We start from the raw sequence: 27,551 nt of genomic DNA on the forward strand, positions 1-27,551 counted from the left end.
CAGCTGATCGCTTACGTCATCAAAAATAAATACTGTACTTCCTGTTGGAAATTTTTTGCCTCGTAATTAGCCAGCATACTCAGTCACACGACTCTTTGAAAGCCTCGCTGGAAGGATCAAAGCAACATTTTTTAAATAACTTGGCTCAGGGTTTTCGTCAAGAGTTTATCTTAGATTTTTCAAGAAAACATTTCACTTCCGCTTTTGGTTTTCAATTTGAAGCCACCATAACATTTCCACAACGACAACAAACCAGGCAAGTGCGACCTTTTCTGAAGAAATACTGACGCGGACACATTCTGATGTTTTGAACGCTAAATTGCAGATATGGTCAAATAAACTTGAGCTAAGACATGTGTGGCGTCGTCAAAGATGTCGATCGGGGCAGTTCGTACTCCTATTCTGCTTAAAACAACCATATAGTATTAGTGTTTGTACTCGTGAATTTATGACAAGTAGCTCAACAAATCAGAATGAGGACATGCAGTGGAAAGGCTGCAGCGGTCACAAGGTTTGTTTGGACACACCACACCCGCCATCACGTCCACACTGACTGAATGTTAGTGTTTCCCAACCTTTTGAAAACACACTATTATTTTACAATAGAAAAACTATCATGGAACGCCACCAAACAAAAAACGAAAAGTGGATAATTTGTACACGGGTTAATTGCCATCTAGTGGAAGAGAATAGATATAGACAACCAAATATATACTATTTAAAGGAGATACCAATTGCACTGCACTGACTAACTGTGTGTGTGGTTTGTTTAGGTGTTTCTAAAATGGCTATGGTGAAGAGTGGCTGGCTCCACAGGCAAAGTAAGGAACATCATTACTTACAACAGCCCTACTGGTCACTTTATATTGCTTGATGACTGATGTGTAAAAAGCCATCAGAAAAAATAAATCTTCTAGTAAAGCACAGCTACTTCAAAAATCTACCGCAACAAAGTATTTTGTACTTCCCTCCAACGGTCTGATTTCATCGACAGGTACCATACTGCGGCGCTGGAAGAAGAACTGGTTCGACTTATGGTCCGACGGCCGCCTGGTCTTCTACAACGACCAGCAGCGGCAGGACATGGAAGACGACATCCACATGAGGGTGGACTGCATCAACATCCGCGGTTCGGCCGCGTGTCAAGGTGGACTTTTATTGAAATTGCGGATGTCACAGTGATGATGCATTTCGTTTGCGACGTCTTTTTCTGTGTCTGGGCCACAGAGTTGAACCCTCCAGATGGGAAGATGCGCGACGCTTTGCTGCAGATCGTGTGTAGGGACGGAAGAGTTATCAGCCTGTGTGCAGACAGCGCAGACGATGCCCTGTAAGTCCCTTTTAAGTCATCCTATTGTTCTTTTTTTTGTGTACTTTGAAGCAGTGTTCAAAAGCTACTTGTACTTTGGAATTTAAGGGGACAGATCTGTTCATATTGAGACAGTAAGGGAACAAAATGCGAAATGTGTATTTCCTTTGTGTAAACAAGAACACATTTAAAACAAAACCACTAGCAGTAATCTATCCAATAAATGAACAATTATCAAATAAACTCACTGTGTATTATAAGATTATAAAATAATTATATCTAATAATATATAACAGCTAAGCATATTTTTTTGTAGAGAAGTGAACAATCAGTAGTTTGTCTTCTTTTTTGGAACGTGCAACATGAATAATTTATCTTTATTTTTAGCAGAGTGCAACATCCATAGTTTATTTTCATTTTCAGGAAAGCACAACATTAAAAGTGTCTTCTCTTTCGAACGTATACCCTGAGTAGTTTGCGTGGGTTTTTTTTATACTGTAAAAATGCAACATGAACAGTTGTCTTCTTTTTAAGAAAGTACAATATCAAAACGGTGTCATTTTTTTCCGGAAAGTGCAATCTCATCTGTTTGCCTTCTTTTTAGGAAACAACCCTTTTCTTTTTGGGGAAAATACAACATCAATAATATGTGTCTTGTTTTTAGGAAAGTGAAAAATCAATAGTTTGTCTTTGTTATAGGAAAGGATAACATAAACATTACTTTCTTTTTCAGCTAAGTACAACATAAATAGTTTGTCTTCTTTTTAGGGAAGTGCAGTATCAGTAAGTGAAAAGTGAAATGGTAACAGTTCCACCAGTATGCACACTATGCACTTTTTTTTTGTTTATGCACAGACATTTGTGGTCATGTGATTCCATTTCAAATGATGTTGACGTCTTAAAAAGCATGTCGCTAGCTTGGCACCCACTTGCCAGAGACTGAAGCGCATTGTTTGTTTACAGAGCAAACATGGTTAGAACCCGAGGCAGTTACACTGTTTCTGCGTGCGAATTCGATACACCTCCGTACTGTATATGTGTTATGTATGAAGTATATGAATATCCCTGGTTTTAAAATGTCCTCTGTTCTTCATTCCAGGGCATGGACTATGGCACTGCAGGATGCCAGAATTAACACGGTGAGAGTCTGCTCAATGAAGCTCGAGAGCTCTCTTCACTTCCAAAGTGTTGCCTGGCAACAAGAAGCAAGCTTGTGACAGAGAAACAAAGAATATTTATATTGAATCCGTGAATGGGAGTTTTTCAGTGACTAACTGAGGATAGTTAAAAAAAAATAAAAAAAATAAAAAAAAAAGCCTTCCCAAATAGATTTAAATATTTTTGAAAGACTTTTTAGGTAACCCACCAATCAAGATGAACCGAATTGCACAACACAGCATTTATCCACATTTGTCTTTAGCTGACATTCCTGCTTTTTTTTTTTTTTTTCATCTTTAGATGGTCACAGCTCCTCAGATGAACTTCACGCCAGAGGTGATGGCCTCCGCTCCACCACCATACTCAGAATACGCACCCCCACCCCAGGTAAGGATACAATTGAAGTCTTTACGTGATTTCATGATGCACTTGGGCTTCGGAGAACTCTCATGATATTTTCACTTCAGTACTACACTCAGGGCCAGTATGGAGATTACGTCGCAGCTTCCCCACAAGCGACGCAGATCGTGTACGGCGCCGACGGGCAGCCCTACGCCGTTGCCTACCCTTATCAGTACCAAGGTAATACACTTTTTAGTAATGAATACTTGGGGTGTACTACTTTCAGGTATAGGAAAATAACAACATTGACAATAAATACTGGAAATATTGTGTGGTCGCTGTTTTCTTACCTGGTAGGTGGTTACGCCGCGCCCGGCGTCAACCACGTGGTGATCCAGGAGCACCAGCGCGACAACGGCGGGGACGTGGCCATGGGCATGCTGGCGGGAGCGGCGACGGGCCTGGCGCTGGGCTCGCTCTTCTCCGTCTTCTAAGTAGTTCATGCATCGGTGTTCGCCGACGACAGCAAATATATTCCTCTCCACTCCGCAGCAATCTGCTTCCTCTCCGCATATGAAGTGTTTTTGACAGGCCTAAAATATTCAATTAACTTCTGAACTTCCTCTAAAGCCTCGTGTGAGTGATGTTTGACATGATACAGCTTAACTCTTAAGGAAGAAAAAAAACAAAAACGTATCGTTTTAACACGCACACACTGTACTTTTGATCTTAAAAAGCAATATCATGTTTTTGTGTTTATTGTGTTTTGTTTACTGTATTGATGCTGTTTTGTTATTGTTTGGTTTGGAATACGGATATATGACAAAAGTTAGCTCTCCTTGTCAATAATCTCAAATTCATGTAATCCTTCAGGTGCACTAGCTACTCTCCCATTTGGCTTTTATCCAAAGAAAGAAAAGTTGTCCCGCGGGATGTTCGATGACATCCTAATTTCCTCACATATTTTGAGTTGTCTTCACTTTTCACAGGCTGTTCGGGGCGCGGAGTGAAAAGGGATGTCAAATGTTTTTTTTGTGTGGTTTTTTTTCATACTGGCAGCTGCTGTATGGTATGTTTTCATTTCAGTAAGTGTTTTGAGCCAATTGTGTTTGTTTGTCTGGAGATCCAGTTACATTTCTGTTCACTTTGCCGTATACAAAGCACATCATTTCAAATTGGTCCGAGGCTGACTCTTAATTAATTCTCAGTAGAAATATATTAAGTTAATAGCACTAACTGAAGGATGTTAATATTTACAAGTGATGTCAAGCTAAATGTACTAAATTGTGAATATTCCCGCTAAATGTGTGACTGTTTATCCAAGAGATGTATTTTAACAATTAAATGTATTCACAATATCATGAATGACTGTTTATTTCAGACTTTTGTTCACAGAACACATTGCGCAAAACTAGAGAATATTTATTATCAATTTATTGTTTTTACTGTCTTTGTAATTGTATGACATTTTACTCCGTATACAGCAATGGTTGTCTTCAAATGATCAATGATTGCAGTCTGATATGATATCTTTCTGTAACGTGCGTTTGACCTGTCGATTGGTTGATGAGCCATCATCCCCCTTGACCGAACTCTTCGGTGAACTTGGTTAGCTTGTGCAAATAGTCCTCGTTGATGGTGGGCTTGTGCGTTGGACAACGAGCACAGCATGTCGGCCTACGGCGGTGAAAAACAGACACGTGAGAAGAATGATCGAAACGCCAATCACGCTGCATTGCTGCCAGAGCCGCCCCATTAAGTTCTAAATGACTTCGGTTAGCTTAGCTTAGGTGCCTTTAGAAAATGAATGATTAATTATTATTTTTTATTAGATGTGGTTAGTTTTTTAACATGTAATTCTTAATTTAAAGATTATGGTGGACCGTTAAAATAAAACAAAAACATGGTTAAGTATTACCAAAGACAACATTTACTGTACAAACTGTAGCCTCTGGGGTCGATGAGATGCCACGGGCTTCGACTTCCGGGTTTCACACGTCAGCGTCGTTTCCGGCCACTGATAGCCATGTTCTGACACTCGCACCTAAACCACCCCCACCCCACCCCCTTGCTTCGGACAACTGAGACAGACACACTACACACTCGCACCCCTCGACGGGAACGCGCAACCGAAGACACACTACACACTCGCACCCCTCGACGGGAACGCGCAACCGAGGGGCACAAAGGAGCAATAACTAGGAAACGGAAACAAAGCTGATGTGTGAAAACCAGGAAGTAGGAAGTCCCGCCTCCTCCGTGGAATATATCCCATACACTGAGTGTTGAATCATATGAATCAATGAAACATGAATAAACAGAAATAAATACATTATAATAGACCAGTATTAGGATAAAAGCGGCTAAATTAATGCAACAAATATTACAGGACTTTTTACTCTTGATCATGTAAATGATGCAAAAAGAACATAGAGGGCCAGATGTGGTACGCAGTGGAAAATGAATGAATGAATAAATAAATATGTATCAAAACATGTACTGCATATAGTTCTTTTATTATGCTTTTATAACATCTTGACATCTTTAACTGTACACATTTGGCACTAACCTTGCGGTCCTGATCAGTCAAATGAAGCTCATTAAAGGAAGACAAGGTTGTTCATTTCTTTTGAATCCAAACTTAATTATTTACGTCTAATAACATGTGCATGGCTCTCATCATCAAAGCCACACTTTAATGAAAAGAGACGGAAACAAGAGTGGAAAATATAGAACTGTTATGACAAATAATGGTGGCAATGATTCACTGTTTTGGTTGCGTGTTATATGTGCTATTTAATAAAATGAAACATTCAGTCACAACATCACATGTCTACATAGTGGTGCCTTGAGATATAAGTTTGATTTGTTCCTTGACCACGCTGGTAACTCAAATGAAATGAATGGAAGTGACATAAAATGTCTTCCAGCGTAAAAAAAAAAAAGCCCATGTGTTTTTTTTTTTTTTTAAAAGAGCACTCTCTATATTATTATAATTTATATAAATAAATAAAAAACATAAAGCATTGACATAATTAAACAGAGTTAAAACAAATTAGTTGTCCTGTCTAAGACTAAAGTGGAATTCATATTGTCGTTCTTCGCAGAGGATAAAGAATACAGTATCTAACTGAGTAGTTATATTGTTTGCCTACATGTATTGCTGAACGGCTTTTATGTTCAAACATTTGCTGCACAGCTATATAGATGCTAATCATTGCCTATGTTAGCATTAGCATTAAGCGAGCACAATGTGGTATTCTCCATTTTATGTTTAGTTAGACAGTAAAATTCAAGTGAAAGAGGAAAACAACAGCTTGAAGCTAATTAAAAAAATCGGCTGAAGGACGGCTTCTATCTTGACAATCCGTTACTTATGTCATTCATATCTCAAGGCACCACTGTATAATGTTTTGATTTCAGTGCAGGCAGACGCGGAGACAGGAACAGCGATTGTCATCTGCCGTCACGTTCAAGACTTTGGGACGCAGAACCCCCAAGATGCGTTGGGTCTTGGCGAGGTCAGCCGGGAGTTGGTCGTTCTATAACACACGGGAGAGAAGAAGAGGAAGTGAAGTCAACGACACTTCCTGTCTTTGGCACTTTTCATCTCTCGACCTTGTTGGCGAGCGCGGGGTCGGCGTTCGCTCCGAGGAGAAGCTGAACGCTCTGGACGCTCCCGCCTGCGACGGCGGCGTGGAGGGCCGTGGAGCCATTCTGTGGACGGCACGTGTCGAGGGAATGTTTTTTTTTATCAGCGGTGAGCCTGATAGCAAATCACTATCACAAGTGTTGACCTACATTTACATTTGTTCCCCTTCACTGAAAGACGGCCCGTGATACGTACATGGATATATTTTTGTGTCTACCTTGAGGAGGCCGAGTGAAGGAGAAAACTTGAGGAGCTCCTCGATGACGCTACTGTGGCCCTTCATAGCCGCTTTAAATAACGCCGTGGAGCCATCCTTGTGACACAGAAAGCAAATGAAGATTGAAAAAAAAAAATGCCGCATTAATTTATTATATGTCACCCTCCGACACGAACTGATCGGAAGTCGCACCGCCATTGACGTCGAAACGCAATCTTCTTGTTGCTAAGCTAATGCTGAAAGACAGCTCCCGATTGGTTTAAATTACATCGCGCGTGCTCAGTTTGAAAGTTATGCGATATTTTAAGGCACAAAAATGGATTCCAAAATATATAAGACAATATACATACTATAATAAATAACTTATGAAGAATAATTCATCATAATAATTGACAATCCATGTAGTTTTTGTGGCATAACATTTTTTCTGACTATTCCTGCTGCTGTTCACAAAAATAAAAATAAAAAAATACTTATAAATATACTTCTCTGTAGGCGTCTCGATCTGCACCGCGCAAGAGGAGCACTCGGACCGCTTCACCGTGCCCCATCTGCGCTGCCATCCACAAGGGGGCAGTGCCGTCCTGCAAGAGAGTTGTTCCTCATTCAACTAAAGAAAAGAGTAAAAGAGTAGTGAGACAGATGATGCGTTGTACCTCTCGAGGTTGGTTCACTTTGGCGCCCGATGCCAGCAGCTGACGGATGACAGTCACGTGACCCCCCTGAGCGGCGAGGAAAAGAGGCGTGGCGCCGTCCTGTAGCAAAGAAACAACAAACAAATTGAAAATTGGAACTTAGCAACTGATATATGAGCACATTTTGACAGACAATATAATACTAATCACAAGCTAATATTTTAGCCTCTGCGATAAACAACTCCTACAACTTACTGAGTCACTTAGTTGTGAAACTCTTCTTTGTGTATTATACTTGTACATGTTTGTATTATGTTGCCCCCTGGTGGCCAAATCATGATGCACAAACTGGCCTCAGTTCAGTAAAGACCGGGAATCACCGTTATATGGGAAATACAATTCCAGGGACATGACGGTAACTACTCACGTTTAGGTGGTCGTGGACGTTGGCGCCATTTTTCAGCAGCGTCTCCGCCACGTTGGTGTGTCCGTGCTGGGAGGCGGCGGTGAGAGCAGTGCCTCCTTCCTGCCACGAGACCAAATGTCACACACACAAAAAAAATGGCAGGGCATAGAGTAAACATCTTATTCTAACAATTATTTACAGAAGTACACCTGGGTGTGGAATTCCGTGGAGGCACCAAATTCAAAGAGGAGCTTGACAATGTCGTTGTGACCTTGCTGGGAAGCGAAGAACAGAGCGGTAGAACCTGTCTGCAGAGAACCATAAAAACAATAAATATTAAAAATATATATGAAGGTAGAACTAATACAGGAAATTGACTTTTTTTTGCTTGTATACAAATAATCCAGTTCATGGTGTACCTACCAACACAACAAGTGTAATTTCAATTTAATTTAATAATTTGATTGAATCATTTTAAATCCTTGGGTTATTTTGAGGATTTTGTGGAAACATTGAGCAATTTGTGTCTTCTTTAACTCAACTTAACTTCAAACCTACGCAGGTGTACCTAATGTTGTCCAATATGTGTATCTATCTAGAACTCTATGCTTTCCCATAATACCTCTCTCTGGTAGTTGATGTCGGCTCCTTGCATGATGAGCTCTTTGACGCACTCTTTGTGGCCGCCGTAGGACGCCACCATCAGCGCTGTTGTTCCACACTGAAGCGTATAAAACACATATTTAAATAGCATATAAAAATGTACTCGGTCTGGCTGTTTATTGGACTCTTTGTGTAGGCTACTTTTTACAGTGTCAAAGGGGTATGTATAGTGAAAGAGACAAAAGCAGAACCTGTGGGACAAACCATTATACCCCACCAGGCACATTTATGTACATTTCCGATCCTTCCCAGGGTCTGTTTTTAGCATGATTAGAGCTCGTACTTTGTCTCTGCAGTCTGCATTCACTCGTCCACTGTTGAGCAGCAGCTGGAGGAGAGCCACGTTCCCCTTGTGGGCCGCCCAGAACACGGCATTGGCCAGCGGTGTGTCCTTCTGGAGGACACACACACAAAGAGAGAAAACACAATTTGTATGAGATGAGTGGGGAGCCTGTTTTCGATCTGAAGGAAGCATGCACATATGGTTTGCATCATCACATGCGAGCAGCCAATCACATTGCCCATGACGGAGGAGAACATGGTGTAGGACACATTGTGGGAGGCAGCATATTATGCATTATTTTATTTATTTATTTTTTACCTTGAAAGACATCCTGCAATTTTCACGCTGTCATGTTTCTTCCTTCTGGTTCATTCTGAGCATCGAAGCGTTGGCTTCCGCACAACCACAGCAAGCATGCGGCAGCTAGCATGCCAAGGAGTAAACAAGCTTTTCATCCGCAGTGCTGCACACACACACACACACACATACGGAGCTACACCTTCTCAGCCACTGGGAGGCGCTGCTGACACACGCAAAACAGAGCCGTAAAAAAATGCACACGCAAAGAAGTGCTATTATATTTGGGGGACACACGGTGCTATATTGATGCTATTATTAGCTTAGATGTTTGTTTGTTTTCCCTTAGTGTGCTGATTTTGTGTAATGCCCTCACAGGTGAGAAAGAAGAGCCCCAGTCTTTGCAACCATTTATTTATTTATTTACAACACAACACAATGAACACGCTCACACAGGGGGCTGCTGTTGGCCACAGCTCACTCACCCCCCACCAGAGGCTACCTTTTAAAGGAACACGCAGATACATGGACTCAAAATTGCGGACAGTACTGTATAATCCATTCAGTTTATGGTTGTATTTTTGTGTGTGTTTAAATATGTTACAATGTTTTTAAAAAGTGTAACAATTGTTTTCAAGTGTGTGGGAGGGGCTTACATTTTGTATTGATTTTTATTTTGTAAACTATTAGTTAGGGATGAGCGAGTACCAATGTGCGGTATCAATATCCGGCCGATACCCAGCCTTATTTCAAGGTATCAGTACTCGTGACCAGTATTTAAATTGCCATTAGTTTCATGCTATTTTAAGGGAAAATACTATATTGGAAGTAAAAAAAAAAAACTAACTGGAAATTGAAAAACGAGGCTTTTTATGACAAGCTTCACACAAGCTCCATTTTAAAGTGCACTCAATCCACTTTACACGGTGACATTACTCTCTGAGCGCACTTCTTCTCGACGCGCCTTGTGACAAATAAAAGTGGCCACTGAGCCTGACACAGCACTTGAAGAGTGCATACAGGTGCAATGGATCACCTTGCGCTCTGATTACTGTGCCGTGATTCATCGGAGTTGGGTCAAGCCGCGTTAGAGTGTTTGCTTGTGTTTATTGACCCGCAATCAAACTTGGTGTGTGCGTGTGTGTTTTTGCAGAAGTGCGGTTCAGGCTTCTATACTGGCAGTGGAGCGGTCCTTGCCGGGGTTAATGGTTTGGTTTGGTTGGTTTATTGAATATTTAAGCATAGAAAAACATAAAACACATTACAAGTATAAAATATAATTTGAAGTAAAAAAAAAAGAATAAGAAGAAAGAAAAGAGTTTACATGTTCAAAAGGGGAGTAGGAAGACGTTAAAAATGTATCTCGTCCTACCCCGATGCGTGCCATGAAGCTGCAACCTAATAAAAGAAAGCTTTTAAATCAATCAATCAACCAATCAATCACTCACTCGCTCACTCGCTCGCTCACTCACTCACTCACTCACTCACTCACTCACTCACTCACTCACTCACTCACTCACTCACTCACTCACTCACTCACTCACTCTATCTATCTATCTTTATAGAAATAAAATAATCATACTGCCTACTAATAATAGTAGTGCTAGGTCTACCACAGAAAATAATAAAACACAAATTGCAGATGGTTATTTATTTCATTTAGTAGCTCCTTTTTGAAATAATTGTGTACAAATATTTTTTTATTATAAAAAAAGAATGATTATTTACTAATTTGATTTAAAACAAAATAAATTATATTACTTTACTTAGGAATATTAATATAACAATTACTCTTAACATTTTAAAATGAATTATAATTTTTTAAATAAGTAATTGATCATTATAATTGAAATAACTGTCCATACTATTATTATTCTTTAAGATATTCGTGTCATAATTCTTACTATAATTGTTCTTATTTTAAAAATAAAAACTTCCACGGCAAACTTCTTGCAATCTCTCCCTGAGCGCTAAGCTTTACCAATGGACCACTTTAGTAGTAATGAAGCCTCTCCTTGTTATCCCGTGACAGCCTTGAAGTGCTGCACTGAAGCTTTGCTTCTCCGCTTGAGGGCCAACGAGGGCGACCTGCGTGGGCTGACTCACATCTCGGCTCCTGTTTCAACGCTGATCCACCCTCGGGGGGATTCTCTATGACGCCGAGGTACCGGCGTGACCCAGAAACTCCTGCAAATTCAGAGACTACGTTGGTTTCCTTTTTTCTTTTTTTTTATTGCTGCTGTTCCTCAGAGAGTAGTGAATAGTTACAGCGTCGCAAGGAGACATCTGGAGTTAAAGGCTCTGCAGCTGGAAGAAGACATGAACGCGATCAGAGACCAGCTAAGTCCAGTTTACACAGCAGGTAGACCACCTGCACTCCGCAGTAGAAGGGGAAAAGCCCACTTAGCTTAATGCTAGCCGACAATGCAAATGCTATAGATGAGCTAACATATGAAGGCAGACTTTATTCTCTGGGAAAAGCGGCTAATATTACTGCAGCTTACTGAGTCATTTAGAGTAGTTGTGAAACTCCTATTTGAGTCTGCGTGACTGTATTATACTGCCCCCGGTGGCCAAGTTGTGCAGAAGGAGCCACAATTAATAAATCCTGATGCACAAATTGTTCATTCATTCTTTTTTTACAAATGGGACCACAATCTACTTCTGGGTCCTGACCCACCAGTGGAGTACCACTGTGGTGTAAAACCCATTTAAAAAAATCGGTGATAAAGAGCCAATGATGTACAGAATGAGTTTTTTTGCACAGGCCCTTCAAATGTCTTCCCATATATGGATGAGGCTCTTCAGAGTCGCAAAGGACCAAAAAGGTTTTCCTTCGGCCGTGTTCTGGCGTCATTACGAGGTAAGTCATTAAGTACGACATCATATCATGGCACAGACGAATCACGTATACGCGTGCTATTGTTGTTTGTCAGATTTAATAAAGCGGCCGAGCCGGGCTGCAGATGCCATCAGGATGGAAGCAAGAGACAAGACGGCCGTGATGGAAGAGGCTCGCCGGCTCGTGGAGGAAATGAGACGCAGGGTCCGCGTCGAGGCGACCACCGAGGGCAAAAGGAGGATGGCGAAAAAATGCGATGTTCATTGCTTTCTCATACAGTAGATAGACCATGCAATGTTTACATGCAAATAATGCTCATTTTAAAATAATTAGAATAAGGGCATTTAAGCGTCAGCTATGTTGGTCAGATATCCCGTTTATAGCTGATGTTTAACAATCATTTCTGAGAATTTGAAGAGGTTCAATTGAAAAATGTGGTTAGTAGCGTACTGATTTTTATCTTTGAACTCAGGCTTCAGAGTGAGATAACGTAAAAAAAAAAAAAGGAAAAAAGTGGTTCTGTACGATGAATACAACATAATACTAATGAATAATAATAATAATTATAAATTAATAGATGAATGAAAATAGTTTTAAAAAGTAAACAAAAAATAGTGAATAAACAATACTACTACTAATAGTGTAAACCCACACGGATTAAAAAAACAAACAACAAAAACATTTCAAATACAGAAGAAGAAGTGCGTAATCTTGATTATAAATGATAATTTCTCACTAGCAACAAAGGTCTTACGCGAGAGTTTCCTGCTAGCTAGTTAGCAAAAATGTCATCCTGGGTCAATGCCGTCCCGACTCACCCACGCTGAACTGTACGTTTACCCACAGTCATGAGCAGACAGCTCCAGATGCTCAACCAAATAAGTCCTTTGATTTTTGTTTGCTCATTGTTGGGTTTAGTTGTGCTAATGCATAGAAGCGGTGCAGCCTTTTTTTTTTTAGGGCAGCACTGAATTTGAATTGCAGTAGTCTGACATTTAAATGTGACTCATTATTAAATTAACTTATTGTTTGTATATAAAAAGTTGTCGCTGAATGTCTGCCCACATATCAAAGTGTTAAATAAAAATAAGTATTTTTCTTCCAAACTCATTTTACAGCATTGCCCCCCCCCCCCGCCCCCCCAATAAAAAAAAAAGCTTAAAGATTGTTTGATTTTTGGATCCAAAAAATAAAATAATCTTTTCAGTTGTACAATGTAGGCTACATGGTATGTCACACTAATGGTAGACAACGTTTTGAAATGATTTGTCTTGTTCTCATTTTTATATCAGGAAAAATTGTGTGTTGACATTTTATAGTCACTGTATATCACAATTTTTTTTTTTTAGAGCTAATTAGTTTCCACTCTGTTACATGCTCGTCACTTGTGTGCCGTGTCAGACTGCGGACCAACCAGACGGCGAGTGTGGACATCAGCAAACACCCCGCCGCGGCTACGAGCTCTCGCAGGGAGACAGCTGGCTGGGGTACAAGATGCCCCAGCGGGACCTTAATTACAGGTGATGCCACATTCGAAAGCAATTCTCTCCGGTCCTTCCCGAGGACAGGAACCACATGCTGTCGTGATCATTAAGCCACGTGGCTGCTGACAGGGTGGCTCACCTTGACCCTTACCACTGTTCATTTTCCTCGGACACGTCCTAGTACATTTTGACATGGGCCGACAATATCCTCTTATTCATTTTCCACATTATAGTCTGTCTGGGATTAACAAATCTTGTTATCGACTCAGGCCTCACTTCTCCGTTGACGTCAAGACCAAATCCTCCAAGGGTGTCATCGTCTTTGTCGAGGGCACAGGGTGCTCCTGCTAGCTCTGTACGTGACAAACGGCAAGATTAAGATGTCACTTGGGCCGAGCAGAGTCATCAACCACAAGCTGAAGACAAACGACGGACACTGGCACAGAGTAAATGGACTGCAAAGTCCGCTCAAGCAATTACAACCTCAAGATGTTTGCTATTGCTACTGACATAACTTTTGAGTTTGTGGTACAATTTTTTGTGCCACATTAGTTTCAGCATTTTGTAAGATGCGTCCTTCTTAAAATGTTTAGACTACTAAAAACCATGATTAACTATCTTGAAAAAAACACAAACAAAAAACGTTTCAATAATTTTACAGTAGCTTATATGGTTCTGTAATGTACTATGTTACAATGGGTTGGAGCTAGCATGCTAGCATGCTTGAGCTTGTGCGTCATTACAGAGTTATTTTACCATTTGTAAGCTGTAGCCAAACAAAACTTGGATGAATATGAAGATAATGTAACTCATAACCCAATGAAAAGTATATATCTAAAAGCATGGCAGCAAGCAACTAATTTGCTAAGGATGGGATCTATAGCTGGAATGCTAGCAATTGGGTGTCATTATTTTAGCATTTTGTAGACTATAGTCCAGCAAAACAGGTACCAATCTGAGAAAATGACAAAAAATAATTTAAATAATGTAATGTAGTACTTGTCAAAATTACGTCTTTCTTAAATAAAAAAAAATCTTTTTTTTAACTTTTCACACAACCACACTGAAAAAATGACATTTTGCTACTATGTAGCCTACAGCCATTGATGTATACTGTAATCCGCTGGCAACAAAAGTGAGAACACCCTTTAGTGAAAATGTTAAAATTGGGCCCACAATGTCACGATTTTGTTTGGCCATTTGCCATTATATATACATATATATATTTTTATTCATTTAGTGAATAGCATTGCTGCAAGCTACTAGTTTGCTAATTTTGGGCGCTAACTATGAAATCCTAACCCAATAACACCTTTGTTGGCGTTTCCTTTGGCATGTGAAGTGCAGTGTGGAGAAGAACATGTTCCATCTCCTGGTAGATGGCGTCCGCGTGTCTGACGGCCATTTCCCCAACGAGGTGGGCTTGTCCTTGAACTTCCACGGTCACGCCGACCGAAGTCCGTGTCAACCTTTGTCTCATATTCTTACAGATGCGCTCGCATCACATGTGGCTCATCCTCCCACAGGGGCCAAAAATCCTCTTGAAGAGCATCTCTCAGAATGAATGATCAGCCGGTGGGCAAACCGCGGGGCGTCGCCCTGCTCGGACGGCCTTTGGGTTTTACTTTTTGCCCGCCCTTGCTGTAAGTCGTCCCACATAATTTACTTGACAAACAACCACATAGAGGTATTTGTTCTTAGATGATCCCTTTGCAGTGGGCGCTCACTTTGTGTCGACCTTCGAGCTGCGACCCCCGTTACCCGACCGGCCTTATCGTCCACGTGACGGGCCACGGGAGCAGCTTCGATGTGTTCTTAATTAACAACACGGTGACCTTTCCCTCTTGGACGGCATCCCATTTAATTAAGGGAAGGAGTCGGGGGCAGTTGAGTGATTTTGTGATCTTGCAGGTGGGCGTCACTGTGAATGATGGCGGCGGCAGTGTCAGCTCCGTTCTGACTCCAAAGAACCTGTGCGATGGGAATTTTTTTAAAATAAAGAAAAATATCACATAAATTATTTTGGTGATTACCAACTATGTTATTTTTGGGCAGCTATGGCATAAAACATGCATAAATTGAGCCTAAAATGGCTGCTTTACACCAAAATGGTGGACATCCTGTGACAAAATTTCATGCTGCTGAATGAAAGTCAGGGATTTAAATTGGCTGGTTTAGTAATGACCTTGTGGAGTTATTTGAGTCATCAAACTTCACTCCTGGTTCTTCTTCTCTGCCAACACACAAAACTTAAAGCCGCCTTCATCTGGCGCCATCCATCTGTTTAGCATATTGTCCAAAAAATTGATAAATTATGTCATCTGGGGGAAAACTTTTCAAATATTGAGTCTAGAATGAAACCAATTTTACCCAAATTAAAAAAGAATATTTGTAAGAAAAGCACAGCGAGTTCAAAGTTCAGGAAGTGAGGTGGTCAAAACTTTTGGATACATTTCATATATTTGGTGTCTTTCAATTTTTACAGGTAGGCGATACACAAAGTGATCAATTAGTGTCAGTACATAATCATATTGCTCTTTTTTTCTACACATGGAAATGTAACGTGCTTTTTGTAGCTTAGCAAATCAAGCTTGTTGACGGCTCGGCGTGTTTATACTTGACAAACAAGAACTTCAGGAATTTTCAAATATTTAGACAACAGCCTATTAAAACCAATACACACACACACACACACACACATGCACACAAGCTAAAAGTCGACCATGATGAACGTTTGTTTAAACGCCTTCAGATACACTGACATTTGTACGCACACTTCTTGAATGTCAAAACAGTTGGAAGGCCACAGTTCATGTGTGCGTATTGCTTGCGGAGCATTCTAGTAAATGTCTGGTAGATGAGGATACTTCCTGTCCCAGTATCCGCCAGTGCAAATCCAGTCCTGGGAGCCGGTGTGTGGGTTGGGGCCCTGCTGGAACCACCTGACACCCAAGACAAGTATGCGAGTAGTAAGACTAACGACATGGAATAAAAAAAATTCCCTTTTGAATTGCTTATATACAAATAGTCAGCCCGCTGTGATGCACACACTTGCTGGCGAGATCCATCAACCCCCGGTTCAGTGAGCAAAAAATACGCCTTGGATTAGTTGAATGAACGGTTTGTTTTGGAATGTTGCATTTAAAGCACACCAAGCAGAGGAATATTATTGGCGAGAGGAGGTGGCATCACTTGATAAAAAGTAGAGCAGATGAACGATAAAAGCACATCGTTCGCCGGCCCCCCCGTCGAGCCCCTCTCAACAAGAGCGGGAGGACACATTTCAAGATGATATCTCCGCGCGGAGGATATGAAAGGCTTTTCTTTCAATTATTTTTGGTGTTATCCTATTGCGCATGTTGAGCACGTAGACGTCAAAATCTAACCTTGGGCCAAGTGCGCCAGCGCAAAACAGACAAGGAGGGAGAAATAAACATTCATTTAGCTCAAGTGTTTGAAGCAACAAACTAATTGGAGGAAAGATTTACAGTCAACGCTCGCTATTTGCGAGGCCAAGCGCTGAAAATCAAACTTATTATTATTATTTTTTAATTAAGGGGAGGAGCTTCATTTATACAGACCATAGCTCTGTATAATAGAAAAGTAATGCTTTGCTTTTTTGGGGGGTGGCCTTACTTTCAAATTTTTGTTTTTCACACTATAATTACTAATTGATTAAAAAAAAATAATTATATATATATATATATATCAAACAATTGAACATTAATTTTGTGACGTTAATTCTGTAGCTAAAGGCTAGCTACGTCCTTCTTTGCGAGCTAAGCAAACAATCTCCGGGACAAAGCGTCATATTTGAACCCTGAGAGCCTAATTAACCTTTCCATACAACTTGAGGAAGAAAGAGAACGAGCACATTGCCAAAAATTACTCCTCCAAAGATGCTTTCAGTGCGAATAATTAACACAAAATGGCAGCTCATCTTAGCACATTAAACAGACGCGAACGAGAGTGGACACTGACTATCAACGATCAGACGATAAGGACGCGGCCTCCGACGGATCCGTCTTGTCATTAACAAAGACAGCCAGTGCCCATTGATGCCCCAAATAAAAGACTTCACTTGAATTCGAGAGTGTTTGTTAAGTGGAGCATTCAGAGACGAAGTTTTCATTCAACTGACTCACCTTGTCTTCCACTCGTCGTCCATTTTGGAGCTTTTTTTGCGGGCCGCCCTCTGCTTCTCCTCCAGTCTTTTTTTCTCCTCGCTGGCCAAGTCTGTGGGAACAATAACAAGAGTATGAATTCTAAAAAAAAAAAAACAGTGGCTAGCAAACTTTTCACACCATGTAATATCTTAAAAATATACTTAGCTGTCTCAGAGCCTCAAAGATGATTCATTTACTACACACACGCGGCGCTCAATACGAATCGTTACCGATGTCGCCGTTCTCCATGGCTCGAATGTCGGGCCTCATCCTGCAGTCCGTCCGAGGAAGGACGCCTTCCATGTCCTCGTGAAGCTCGTTCAGCTGCATGGCGAAGGACGTGAAGCTGTACATCTGCCATCAGGTGAGGGAGCAAGGTTAGCATATTTAACAAAAAATTAATTAAAAAAAAATAAAAATAAAATTGAGTTTGAAATCGATGAGTCCTATCGTAATCAGCTCTTCTTACTACAGTCTTACTACAGCTAATCAGGGGAATTTTGCTTAGCTGGCGGTTACGCTGTGGAGAATCATCTTGGCATGCCATAAACTCAATGCAATTTTGGAATCAGCGTACCAATTTTAGGTTTAAGTGGTAGTGTGTTTTCCAAGTCTACCTGGGCGGAGTTGGCCGGCCGGGGGGCGCTCCTCCACAGTAGCTTGCTGCCGGGAATCACGTCCACGCTGTCGGGCGCTTGAGAGGGAGCGTCATCCTCACTGCTAACCTGGACATGATGTGAAACTTTTCCAGGACTTCCATCCAAGTTTTACAGAGTTCAACTCCCTATCTCAGGTAATTTTAGAGATGAATATATATTTTTTTGTCTTCTTCTTAGGGAAGTGCAACATCAATATTTTGTCTTATTTTTAGCGAAGTGCAACATCAATTGCTTGTTTTCTTGTAAGGAAAGTACAATCACAGTCGCTTTTCTTCTTTTTAAGAAAGCACACCATCAACAGTAGCCTCCAAAAGTAGTCTGTCTTCTTTTTAGGAAAATGCAAATCAATAATTTGTCTTCTCTTTGGAAATGTAGAATAATAAGTTGTCTTCTCTTTTGGAAAGCACTACATCAGTAGTTTGTCTTCTCTTTATGGAAGTGCAAGTCAATATGTTGTCCTCTTTTTCGGAAAGGGCAACAAGAGTAGTTTGTCTTCTATTTAAGAAAGTACAAAATCAGGCATTTGTCTTCTTTTTAAGAAAGTGCAACATAAATAGTTTGCCTTGTCTTTCGGAAAGTACAAATCAATCGTTTATCTTCTTTTCAGAAAGGTACAATGATAGGTTGTCTTCTCTTTTGGAAAGCACTATATCAGTACTGTAGTTAGTTTTCTTTTTAGGGAAGTGCAAATCAGTACTTTGTCCTCTTTTTAGGAAAGCGCAACAGCAGTAAAACGTCTTCTTTTTAACAAAGTATAACATCAATCGGTTTGTCTTCTTTTTTAATAAAACATAACCACAACTGCATATTTGTCTTCTTTTTCGGAAAGTGTAACATCAATAGATTGCCTGCTAGCCAGAGGTTGCGCTCCACTGTGTTTGTTTATGGGGCAGCAATATGGCTAGAGCATCAATCATTTGCACTTGTTTCTCGTATGTTTTATTTGCCAACACTACCATTCCAAAAAATCTGAATAAGAATGGAATTTTAATAAAGGCTTTCTAAGATAGTTATAGTCCCGGTAATGCAGTGCAGTTGTTACCTTTCTGCTGGCATTTTTGCCTTCTGCTCCTTTGCTGTCACTTTTCCTGTGAGCCTCCAGGGCAGCAGGATCGATGACGTACAAACACTCGGTCCACTTGCCGTACAGCGCGCATAGCTTCTTTTTGCTTTTGTGTGCGAAATTGAAACGCACAAGCGCATGCACACAAACACACGCGCGCACACAAATTCATTACTTTTGCTTGTTTTCTTGCCAAGCGGTGACAAGGAAACACAACACAACTGTCTTTATCAGCATTTGTGGCTCTCGCCAAGGAATATTGCAAAATGTGCATTTAGCTGTGGTCTCACAGTCAACTGTGTTAAAAAAACAATTACAAATAATAGAAGCCAGCTGTTCTGGCCTTCCTCAATGAGCCATCCGCTGGTCGGTTTTGTTACTTTCCTTGTTGGCTGCCTTTCCTGCAGTTTGGAAATTGAATTGCACTCATCTTCTTTACATGAACAAAATCAAGAGTTTTTCTTCATTTTAGGAAAGTGCAACATTTTAGTTTGTCTTCTCTTTAAGAAAGTATAACATGACCTGTTTGTCCTTTTTTTTAAAATTTTTTTTAATTTTTTTTACAACTATGCAACATCAACCGTTCTGTCTTATTTTGAGGAAATTGGAACATAAATTGCTCGTCTTCTTTTTAGTAAAGTTAAACATTCAGTAGTTTCTCTTGTTTTTGGATAAGTACATCCAATAGTTTGTCTCTTTTTAGGAAGGTGCGACAGCAATAGTTTTTCTTCATTTCAAAAAAGTGCAAAATCAATGGTTTGTTTTCTTTTTAGGGAAGTGCAGCATCAATAGGTTGTCTTTATTTTTAGGAAGGTGTAACAAATTTTGTTTTCTTATTTTTAGGATAATGTAATATCAATCATTTGTCTTCTTTTGGAACAAAATGAAAAATCAATAACTTTTCTTCTTTTTAGGAAAGGGCAACATATGTTGTCTGTTCCCTCTTTTGGAAAGTACACCACCATTCATTAGTTTGTCTTCTCTTTAGGAAAGAAAGCATTACGTCATTTTGGAAAAGTGGAACATCGATAGTTTATATTTTATTCAGGAAAGTACAACAGACTAGTTTGTCTTTTTTTTTTAGGAAAGCCCAGCATCAACAGTTTTTATTTTTACGAACGTGCAAACTTAGTGTTTGCCTCTGTTTTATCAAAAATGTAACATTAGTAGTAATCTTCTTTTTGGCTAACATAAATAGTTTAAATTGCAAAAATCATCAGTGTGTCTTCTTTTGGAGTAAGTAGTTGGATTATTTTGAGTTTTTCTTCATTTTTAAAAAGTGCAACATCAATAGTTTGTCTTCTTTTTAGGGAAATGCAGCATGAGTAGTTTGCCGTCTTTTTTCACACACAGTCATAATTTTTGCTCGTTTTCCTACCAGAAGGTGACTACTAGTCAACACAAAACACGTGCCCTTATCAGCATTTGTTGGCCGTGTGTGTCGGCGTGTGTACGCCTCGCCCCTCGCCAAGTAATATCACAAATTACACACTAAGTGGCAGTATCACTGTCACCGGCTTTTAATGCTGCGCAAAGCCTCCCCGAAAATCTCATGTTATCTCACGTTCTCCAATGAGCCATCTGCTCCACGTTTTTGTCGCGCTCCTCTTTAATCCCACTTGGTTGCCTTTTTTGCTACTGCGGAATTTAATTCAGCTCGTGACGTCGGAGAGCTGCATTTCAAGTCAAATGATTGATTAATTGTGGGGGAACCTTTAATTAATAATATGCTCTGCAAATGGAATTCAGCCAAAAGCACTTCACGTCGCAGGGTTTTGATTTACAAATAATTTTGGTAAAGTATGCTTAAAGAATATGATATCATTCTGGTTTGGAAATATAATGAAGGATGAGGATATTTTGATTTGTTTTTTATAGGAACCAGGTGGACACATGATGCGCTTGCTGCAAAGTCTTTAATCTGAATCACTTGAAAGCAAGAGTGATGACAACGGTACTTCCCACTATGCACAAGGGTTCGGAAATAATGAAAGTACACACGGAATGATGAAGAGTGATTAAAGAGATGATGAAAAGGACGCTTTTCAGATCATTTTGTAAATGGCGGCAATTAAACAGCAAGCTGTTCGACATTGATTTAGAATCTGGTTTGCTTGACAGTTGAATTTAAAAAAAGATGGATACTTTCAAATGTATGGAAGTTGTCAGATATGCATACGATGGCAATTAACTCATTCACTGCCATTGACGCCTATAAACGTCAAAAATTCATTTAAACTATTTCTATTAGTTTAACATTTTTTTTCCACTTTTGTTAACAAGAACATGAAAACCAAGACATTTTTTTAAATAATCTTTTTGGGGGGGGGAAAAAAAGAGAAAAGATCAGTAAAAATTAGAGGCGTCAGGCGATTATTTTTTTTAAAATTGTAATTCATTGCATGACGATTAATCACAAATTTTATATCTGTTCTAAATGTACAACCATTTTTTTCTCGATTTTTCTATTCTTGTTAACAAAAGTGGAAAAAAATGTTAAACTAATAGAAATAGTTCAAATAATTTTTTGACGTCTATATCCGTCAAATGGCAGTGAATGAGTTAAACAACACAATATTAAACATTGATTTGTGTATGTACCTTTTGTCCAGTATGTACCCTTCAACTTTGTGCAGTTCTTTGCCAAAAAGGCCACATGGCTTGAAGTTGAGGTAGCATTTTTCACCAGTTCTGCATAAACAGAAAAAAAGCGCATAAAGCACTAACCGGATATAATAATAATAATAACAATAATAACAATAATAAATAATAATAATAATAATAATGATACAAATGAAAACATATCCAAGGTGTGGCTGGTACTGTACTTTGATTCACTTGAGGTGCTGGTGTTGCGGTTAGCATTAGCACTAGCACTAGCACTAGCATCTGTACGTCAGAACTACTAACTAAGGAGAAACCCGTCTTCATTATCAATCGATGAAATCCTCGTACTTGTGGTTGATGACCTCCACAGTTCCATACTGCTCAATCCACAGCTGGCCCACAATGATGTTGTGCACGCAGCACGTGGGATTGGTCCACGTGTATGCTTCGTTGTGCCTGCACGCCACGCCAAAACCTTTTAGCATCACATTTCAAAGCGAACGGACGTGGTGGTATATTTCACAGGTCCTCACTTAGGCAGCTCCAGCGTGAGAACTCCTTTGGGCTCGGCTTGCACACTCTTCCCCCAGAACTTGAGTTTAGGGTAGATGGAGCCATGGAAGACAAAGTCCTGTCGGAGGCCCTCGGCGTGGAAGGCGCTGACGGGAGGGTGATGGCTCACCTGCTCCGATATGAGCCGGAAATCCAGGTCCTCCCTGTATTGATGACAATAAAGCAGAGAGAGGGCTACTCCAGTCACATGACTTGAGTTGCCAATTTTAGGACTTGAGGTCTGCTTATGAAAATACTCCACAAGACTTTGATTTGGTATTCATGAAAACTTGATTTTTATTAATAAACATGTTCCAGACCCACCTGTATGATTCTCAGAGCCTGCTTTAATTCTCTTGCTATCAAGAAATGGTAGACTATCGTATTAACATCACTTTGACGAATAGAAATGCTTTTTTTTTCAAAATAAGAGGCACAAACAGCTTTTTTTTATATATATTTTTTTTGAGAATTAAAGATATCAGAAGTCCTCTAGCTTAAAGCTAACATACAAACTACTGGCTAACGTGAATTAGCTAATATGCTATGGTGATTATGAAAAAAAATGCTCATAGAAACCAGATAGCGAAAGTCTGCTAGCTTAATGCTAACATACAATGTGAAACGCCATAGACCGGCTAATGTGAATTAGCAAAGATACTACGGTGATTATAAACTTTCAAACAACTTAAAGTCAAATATTGCATATTAAAATACCAAAATATTAATATAATAATTATATTAATATATAATATAAATATATGAATATTATTAATAATAATTAATATAGATAGCGAATGTCTGCTAGCTTAATGCTAACATAATGTGAAAAAGCAACTACTCTTGCTTTTAAATGTCCTAAAGCTTCTCGTTTTTCCCCTTTGCTTTTAAATGTCTTAAATTCTTTTCATTGCAAATACCTTCGAATGTTGTATTTTTAAACTATGTGAAGCACCTTGAATATGAAATGTGCCATATAAACAAAGCTGCTTTGCCTTGTCATCGACGGCCTGCCTTGTCGGAAAAACCCCCGATTATTACTGGAGTTGGAGACCAATCTTTGTCTCTGTTCTTGTTGTTAATTATGTGTCATGTCTTACAAACCACTGAAAATTATCAATTAACTACAGATATTGTATTTTTGTTCATCTATCTAAACTTGTGAAATAGAATCACATCTTTGGGGTCAACGTAACAGGTCCAGAGTTCACACTAAGTAAACTTGCTTTTCACTCACCTGACCAGTTCGTAGGTTTCTCCGAGCAGCGGGTTGAAGGGCTTGCCCGTCCTCTCCCACTGCGACGCCACGGCGGACACCACAAAGGCCGCTACACACTGACAGGAAAAAAGTTGCAGAATCAACAACGTATTTCTATTGAAGCCAGGATTTGTATGTTTCGGGTTCTTTTTTTGCTTTACCTTCATCCTGTCAAGGGAGTCCATGGCAACGTTGGCTTGCTGGATGAGGTACGTGTGCTCCATGTACTCGGTCAGACGCTGCAGGAAGCTGAGCGGCTCGTTGAAGATCACAGGCATGGCGATCTTGGAGAGCTCCTGGAAGCCATGCCGGGGAGGTTCATTAAGTAGTGTTGCTTTTGGCGGCCATCTTACTTTTAGTCTTTTGGATGAAAATGCTTATTAGTGTTAGTCACAGTTTTGACTTTTCAATTAGGGCTGAACCATTTAGAAAAATAATCCATTTGTGAGCACCCTCCATCCCAATATTGTTATTTTTTCCAATGTCCTCTTCTCATTATTTATTTATTTAACACAAGCAGTAAATTAATCTGTATTACAAGAAAAATAATCCCGAACAAACCCTCTTGGTGGCCCATGTGACAAGTAAAGAGGTTGTGGAAGCTCTTTCATGGCTTGTTGGTCTAGGCGTATGATTCTAGCTTTGGGTGCGAGAGGTCCCGGGTTCAAATCCCGGACAAGCCCTCTTCTGATTGATTTCCCTCCCCACCCTTTTTGCTGATTATTGCCACATGATGGCCCATGTGACAAGTAAGGAGGTCATTAAAGTTCTTTCATGGCTTGTTGGTCTAGGCGTATGATTCTCGCTTTGGGTGTGAGAGGTCCCGGGTTCAAATCCCGGACAAGCCCTCTTCTGAAGGACTTCCTTTACCATCCTTTTCGCTGATTATTGCCACATGATGGCCGATGTGACAAGTAAGGAGGTCATGGAAGTTCTTTCATGGCTTGTTGGTCTAGGCGTCTGATTCTCGCTTAGGGTGCGAGAGGTCTGGGGTTCAAATCCCGGACAAGCCCTCTTCTGAAGGACTTCCTTTACCATCCTTTTCGCTGATTATTGCCACATGATGGCCGATGTGACAAGTAAGGAGGTCGTGGAAGTTCTTTCATGGCTTGTTGGTCTAGGCGTATGATTCTCGCTTCGGGTGCGAGAGATTCTGGGTTCAAATCCCGGACAAACCCTCTTCTGAAGGATTTCCCTACCCACCCTTTTCGCTGAGTATTGCCACATGATGGCCAATGTGACAAGTAAGGAGGTCATTAAAGTTCTTTCATGGCTTGTTGGTCTAGGCGTATGATTCTCGCTTAGAGTGAGAGAGGTCCTGGGTTCAAATCCCGGACAAGTCCTCTTCTGAAGGATTTCCCTTTTTGCTGATAATTGCCACATGGTGGCACATGTGACAAGTAAGGAGGTTGTGAAAGGTCTTTCATGGCTTGTTGGTCTAGGAGTATGATTCTCGCTTAGGGTGCGAGAGGTCCCGGGTTCAAATCCCGGACAAGCCCTCTTCTGAAGGATTTCCCTTTTTGCTGATAATTGCCACATGGTGGCCCATGTGACAAGTAAGGAGGTTGTGGAAGCTCTTTCATGGCATGTTGGTCTAGGCGTATGATTCTCGCTTTGGGTGCGAGAGGTCCCGGGTTCAAATCCCGGACAAGCCCTCTTCTGAAGGATTGCCCTATTCACCTGATAATTGTCACATGGTGGCCCATGTGACAAGTAAGGAGGTTGTGGAAGCTCTTTCATGGCTTGTTGGTCTAGGCGTATGATTCTCGCTTTGGGTGCGAGAGGTCCCGGACAAACCCTCTTCTGAAGGATTTCCTTTACCATCCTTTTCGCTGATTATTGCCACATGATGGCCGATGTGACAAGTAAGGAGGTCAAGGAAGTTCTTTCATGGCTTGTTGGTCTAGGCGTATGATTCTTGCTTAGGGTGCGAGAGGTCCCGGGTTCAAATCCTGGACAAGCCCTCTTCTTAAGTAATGCCCTTTCCACATGGTGGCCCATGTGACAAGTAAGGAGGTTGTGGAAGTTCTTTCATGGCTTGTTGGTCTAGGCGTATGATTCTCGCTTCGGGTGCGAGAGATTCTGGGTTCAAATCCCGGACAAACCCTCTTCTGAAGGATTTCCCTCCCCACCCTTTTCGCTGAGTATTGCCACATGATGGCCAATGTGACAAGTAAGGAGGTCATTAAAGTTCTTTCATGGCTTGTTGGTCTAGGCGTATGATTCTCGCTTAGAGTGAGAGAGGTCCCGGGTTCAAATCCCGGACAAGTCCTCTTCTGAAGGATTTCCCTTTTCGCTGATAATTGCCACATGGTGGCACATGTGACAAGTAAGGAGGTTGTGAAAGGTCTTTCATGGCTTGTTGGTCTAGGAGTATGATTCTCGCTTAGGGTGCGAGAGGTCCCGGGTTCAAATCCCGGACAAGCCCTCTTCTGAAGGATTTCCCTTTTTGCTGATAATTGCCACATGGTGGCCCATGTGACAAGTAAGGAGGTTGTGGAAGCTCTTTCATGGCTTGTTGGTCTAGGCGTATGATTCTCGCTTTGGGTGCGAGAGGTCCCGGGTTCAAATCCCGGACAAGCCCTCTTCTGAAGGATTTCCTTTACCATCCTTTTCGCTGATTATTGCCACATGATGGCCGATGTGACAAGTAAGGAGGTCAAGGAAGTTCTTTCGTGGCTTGTTGGTCTAGGCGTATGATTCTCGCTTAGGGTGCGAGAGGTCCCGGGTTCAAATCCCGGACAAGCCCTCTTCTTAAGTAATGCCCTTTTCGCTGATAAGTTCCACATGGTGGCCCATGTGACAAGTAAGGAGGTTGTGGAAGTTCTTTCATGGCTTGTTGGTCTAGGCGTATGATTCTCGCTTCGGGTGCGAGAGGTCCCGGGTTCAAATCCCGGACAAGCCCTCTTCTGAAGGATTTCCCTCCCCACCCTTTTCGCTGAGTATTGCCACATGATGGCCAATGTGACAAGTAAGGAGGTCACTAAAGTTCTTTCATGGCTTGTTGGTCTAGGCGTATGATTCTCGCTTAGGGTGCAAGAGGTACCGGGTTCAAATCCCGGACAAGCCCTCTTTTGAAGGATTGCCCTTTTCACCTGATAATTGCCACATGGTGGCCCTTGTGAAGAGTAAGGAGGTTGTGGAATCTCTAACATGGCTTGTTGGTCTAGGCGTATGATTCTTGCTTTGGGTGCAAGAGGTCGCGGGTTCAAATCCCGGACAAGCCCTCTTCTGAAGGATTTCCCTTTTTGCTGATATTTGCCACATTGTGGCCCAGGTGACAAGTAAGGAGGTTGTGCAAGTTCTTTCATGGCTTGTTGGTCTAGGCGTATGATTCTCGCTTCGGGTGCGAGAGGTCCCGGGTTCAAATCCCGGACAAGCCCTCTTCTGAAGGATTTCCCTCCCCACCCTTTTCGCTGATTATTGCCACATGATGGCCCATGTGACAAGTAAGGAGGTCATGGAAGTTCTTTCATGGCTTGTTGGTCTAGGCGTATGATTCTCGCTTCGGGTGCGAGAGATTCTGGGTTCAAATCCCGGACAAACCCTCTTCTGAAGGATTTCCCTACCCACCCTTTTCGCTGAGTATTGCCACATGATGGCCAATGTGACAAGTAAGGAGGTCATTAAAGTTCTTTCATGGCTTGTTGGTCTAGGCGTATGATTCTCGCTTAGAGTGAGAGAGGTCCTGGGTTCAAATCCCGGACAAGTCCTCTTCTGAAGGATTTCCCTTTTCGCTGATAATTGCCACATGGTGGCACATGTGACAAGTAAGGAGGTTGTGAAAGGTCTTTCATGGCTTGTTGGTCTAGGAGTATGATTCTCGCTTAGGGTGCGAGAGGTCCCGGGTTCAAATCCCGGACAAGCCCTCTTCTGAAGGATTTCCCTTTTTGCTGATAATTGCCACATGGTGGCCCATGTGACAAGTAAGGAGGTTGTGGAAGCTCTTTCATGGCAT

At 41.0% G+C, this 27,551-nt stretch overlaps 3 protein-coding genes, 8 non-coding genes and 1 pseudogene across 18 annotated transcripts in view; 10 read left to right on the forward strand and 2 right to left on the reverse strand.

Annotated features, from left to right (window-relative positions):
- Positions 1 to 15: 15 nt before the first annotated feature.
- Positions 16 to 4,170, forward strand: plekhb2 (pleckstrin homology domain containing B2). Its single transcript, XM_086088742.1, has 8 exons — positions 16 to 256; positions 774 to 821; positions 995 to 1,147; positions 1,228 to 1,330; positions 2,409 to 2,448; positions 2,768 to 2,854; positions 2,935 to 3,049; positions 3,167 to 4,170. The coding sequence occupies exons 2-8, from the start codon at positions 785 to 787 to the stop codon at positions 3,301 to 3,303; spliced, it is 672 nt and encodes a 223-aa protein (XP_085944868.1). The 5' UTR covers positions 16 to 256; positions 774 to 784; the 3' UTR covers positions 3,304 to 4,170.
- Positions 3,597 to 9,154, reverse strand: ankrd29 (ankyrin repeat domain 29). Of its 5 annotated transcripts, none has more exons than XM_086088737.1 (11): positions 8,984 to 9,154; positions 8,666 to 8,776; positions 8,342 to 8,440; positions 7,929 to 8,027; positions 7,741 to 7,839; positions 7,335 to 7,433; positions 7,164 to 7,262; positions 6,679 to 6,774; positions 6,428 to 6,526; positions 5,379 to 6,351; positions 3,597 to 4,486 (listed from the first exon to the last, which is right to left on the reverse strand). In XM_086088737.1, exons 1-10 carry the CDS (start codon positions 8,993 to 8,995, stop codon positions 6,229 to 6,231), a joined length of 936 nt encoding a protein of 311 aa, XP_085944863.1. In that variant the 5' UTR covers positions 8,996 to 9,154; the 3' UTR covers positions 3,597 to 4,486; positions 5,379 to 6,228. The 5 variants fall into 5 exon arrangements, with proteins under 5 accessions (XP_085944863.1, XP_085944862.1, XP_085944861.1 ...); XM_086088736.1 differs by having other exon boundaries at positions 4,744 to 6,351; XM_086088735.1 differs by having other exon boundaries at positions 4,728 to 6,351.
- Positions 9,155 to 13,127: 3,973 nt separating this feature from the next.
- LOC147166231 (laminin subunit alpha-4-like) lies at positions 13,128 to 15,304 on the forward strand (annotated as a pseudogene). The gene is made up of 6 exons (XR_015096498.1): positions 13,128 to 13,324; positions 13,558 to 13,734; positions 14,631 to 14,705; positions 14,779 to 14,906; positions 14,974 to 15,118; positions 15,200 to 15,304. The product of XR_015096498.1 is annotated as a laminin subunit alpha-4-like (transcript).
- A 421-nt stretch (positions 15,305 to 15,725) lies between these two features.
- Positions 15,726 to 27,551, reverse strand: part of osbpl1a (oxysterol binding protein-like 1A) — a 54,474-nt gene continuing 42,648 nt past the window's right edge. For all 3 annotated transcript variants that reach the window (XM_086089895.1, XM_086089893.1, XM_086089894.1), the window contains 10 exons: positions 23,755 to 23,889; positions 23,573 to 23,670; positions 22,317 to 22,499; positions 22,132 to 22,239; positions 21,778 to 21,867; positions 19,156 to 19,282; positions 18,072 to 18,179; positions 17,685 to 17,808; positions 17,434 to 17,524; positions 15,726 to 16,230 (listed from right to left, as the gene is read on the reverse strand). In XM_086089895.1, coding sequence (XP_085946021.1) covers positions 16,128 to 16,230; positions 17,434 to 17,524; positions 17,685 to 17,808; positions 18,072 to 18,179; positions 19,156 to 19,282; positions 21,778 to 21,867; positions 22,132 to 22,239; positions 22,317 to 22,499; positions 23,573 to 23,670; positions 23,755 to 23,889 — 1,167 coding nt within the window. In that variant the 3' untranslated portion in view covers positions 15,726 to 16,127. The remainder of the gene's footprint in view (positions 16,231 to 17,433; positions 17,525 to 17,684; positions 17,809 to 18,071; positions 18,180 to 19,155; positions 19,283 to 21,777; positions 21,868 to 22,131; positions 22,240 to 22,316; positions 22,500 to 23,572; positions 23,671 to 23,754; positions 23,890 to 27,551) is intronic.
- trnap-ugg (transfer RNA proline (anticodon UGG)) lies at positions 24,370 to 24,441 on the forward strand. The gene has a single exon. It is a non-coding gene; the product is annotated as a tRNA-Pro (tRNA).
- trnap-agg (transfer RNA proline (anticodon AGG)) lies at positions 25,021 to 25,092 on the forward strand. The gene has a single exon. It is a non-coding gene; the product is annotated as a tRNA-Pro (tRNA).
- Positions 25,950 to 26,021, forward strand: trnap-agg (transfer RNA proline (anticodon AGG)). Its single transcript has one exon. It is a non-coding gene; the product is annotated as a tRNA-Pro (tRNA).
- On the forward strand, positions 26,106 to 26,177 carry trnap-ugg (transfer RNA proline (anticodon UGG)). Its single transcript has one exon. It is a non-coding gene; the product is annotated as a tRNA-Pro (tRNA).
- Positions 26,271 to 26,342, forward strand: trnap-agg (transfer RNA proline (anticodon AGG)). Its single transcript has one exon. It is a non-coding gene; the product is annotated as a tRNA-Pro (tRNA).
- Positions 26,427 to 26,498, forward strand: trnap-cgg (transfer RNA proline (anticodon CGG)). Its single transcript has one exon. It is a non-coding gene; the product is annotated as a tRNA-Pro (tRNA).
- trnap-cgg (transfer RNA proline (anticodon CGG)) lies at positions 26,905 to 26,976 on the forward strand. The gene has a single exon. It is a non-coding gene; the product is annotated as a tRNA-Pro (tRNA).
- Positions 27,391 to 27,462, forward strand: trnap-agg (transfer RNA proline (anticodon AGG)). The gene has a single exon. It is a non-coding gene; the product is annotated as a tRNA-Pro (tRNA).

The sequence above is a fragment of the Leptonotus elevatus genome, chromosome 11 (genome assembly GCF_054856555.1).
Source record: "Leptonotus elevatus isolate MCC_2025b chromosome 11, RoL_Lele_1.0, whole genome shotgun sequence".
Classification (NCBI taxonomy): Eukaryota; Metazoa; Chordata; class Actinopteri; order Syngnathiformes; family Syngnathidae; genus Leptonotus; species Leptonotus elevatus.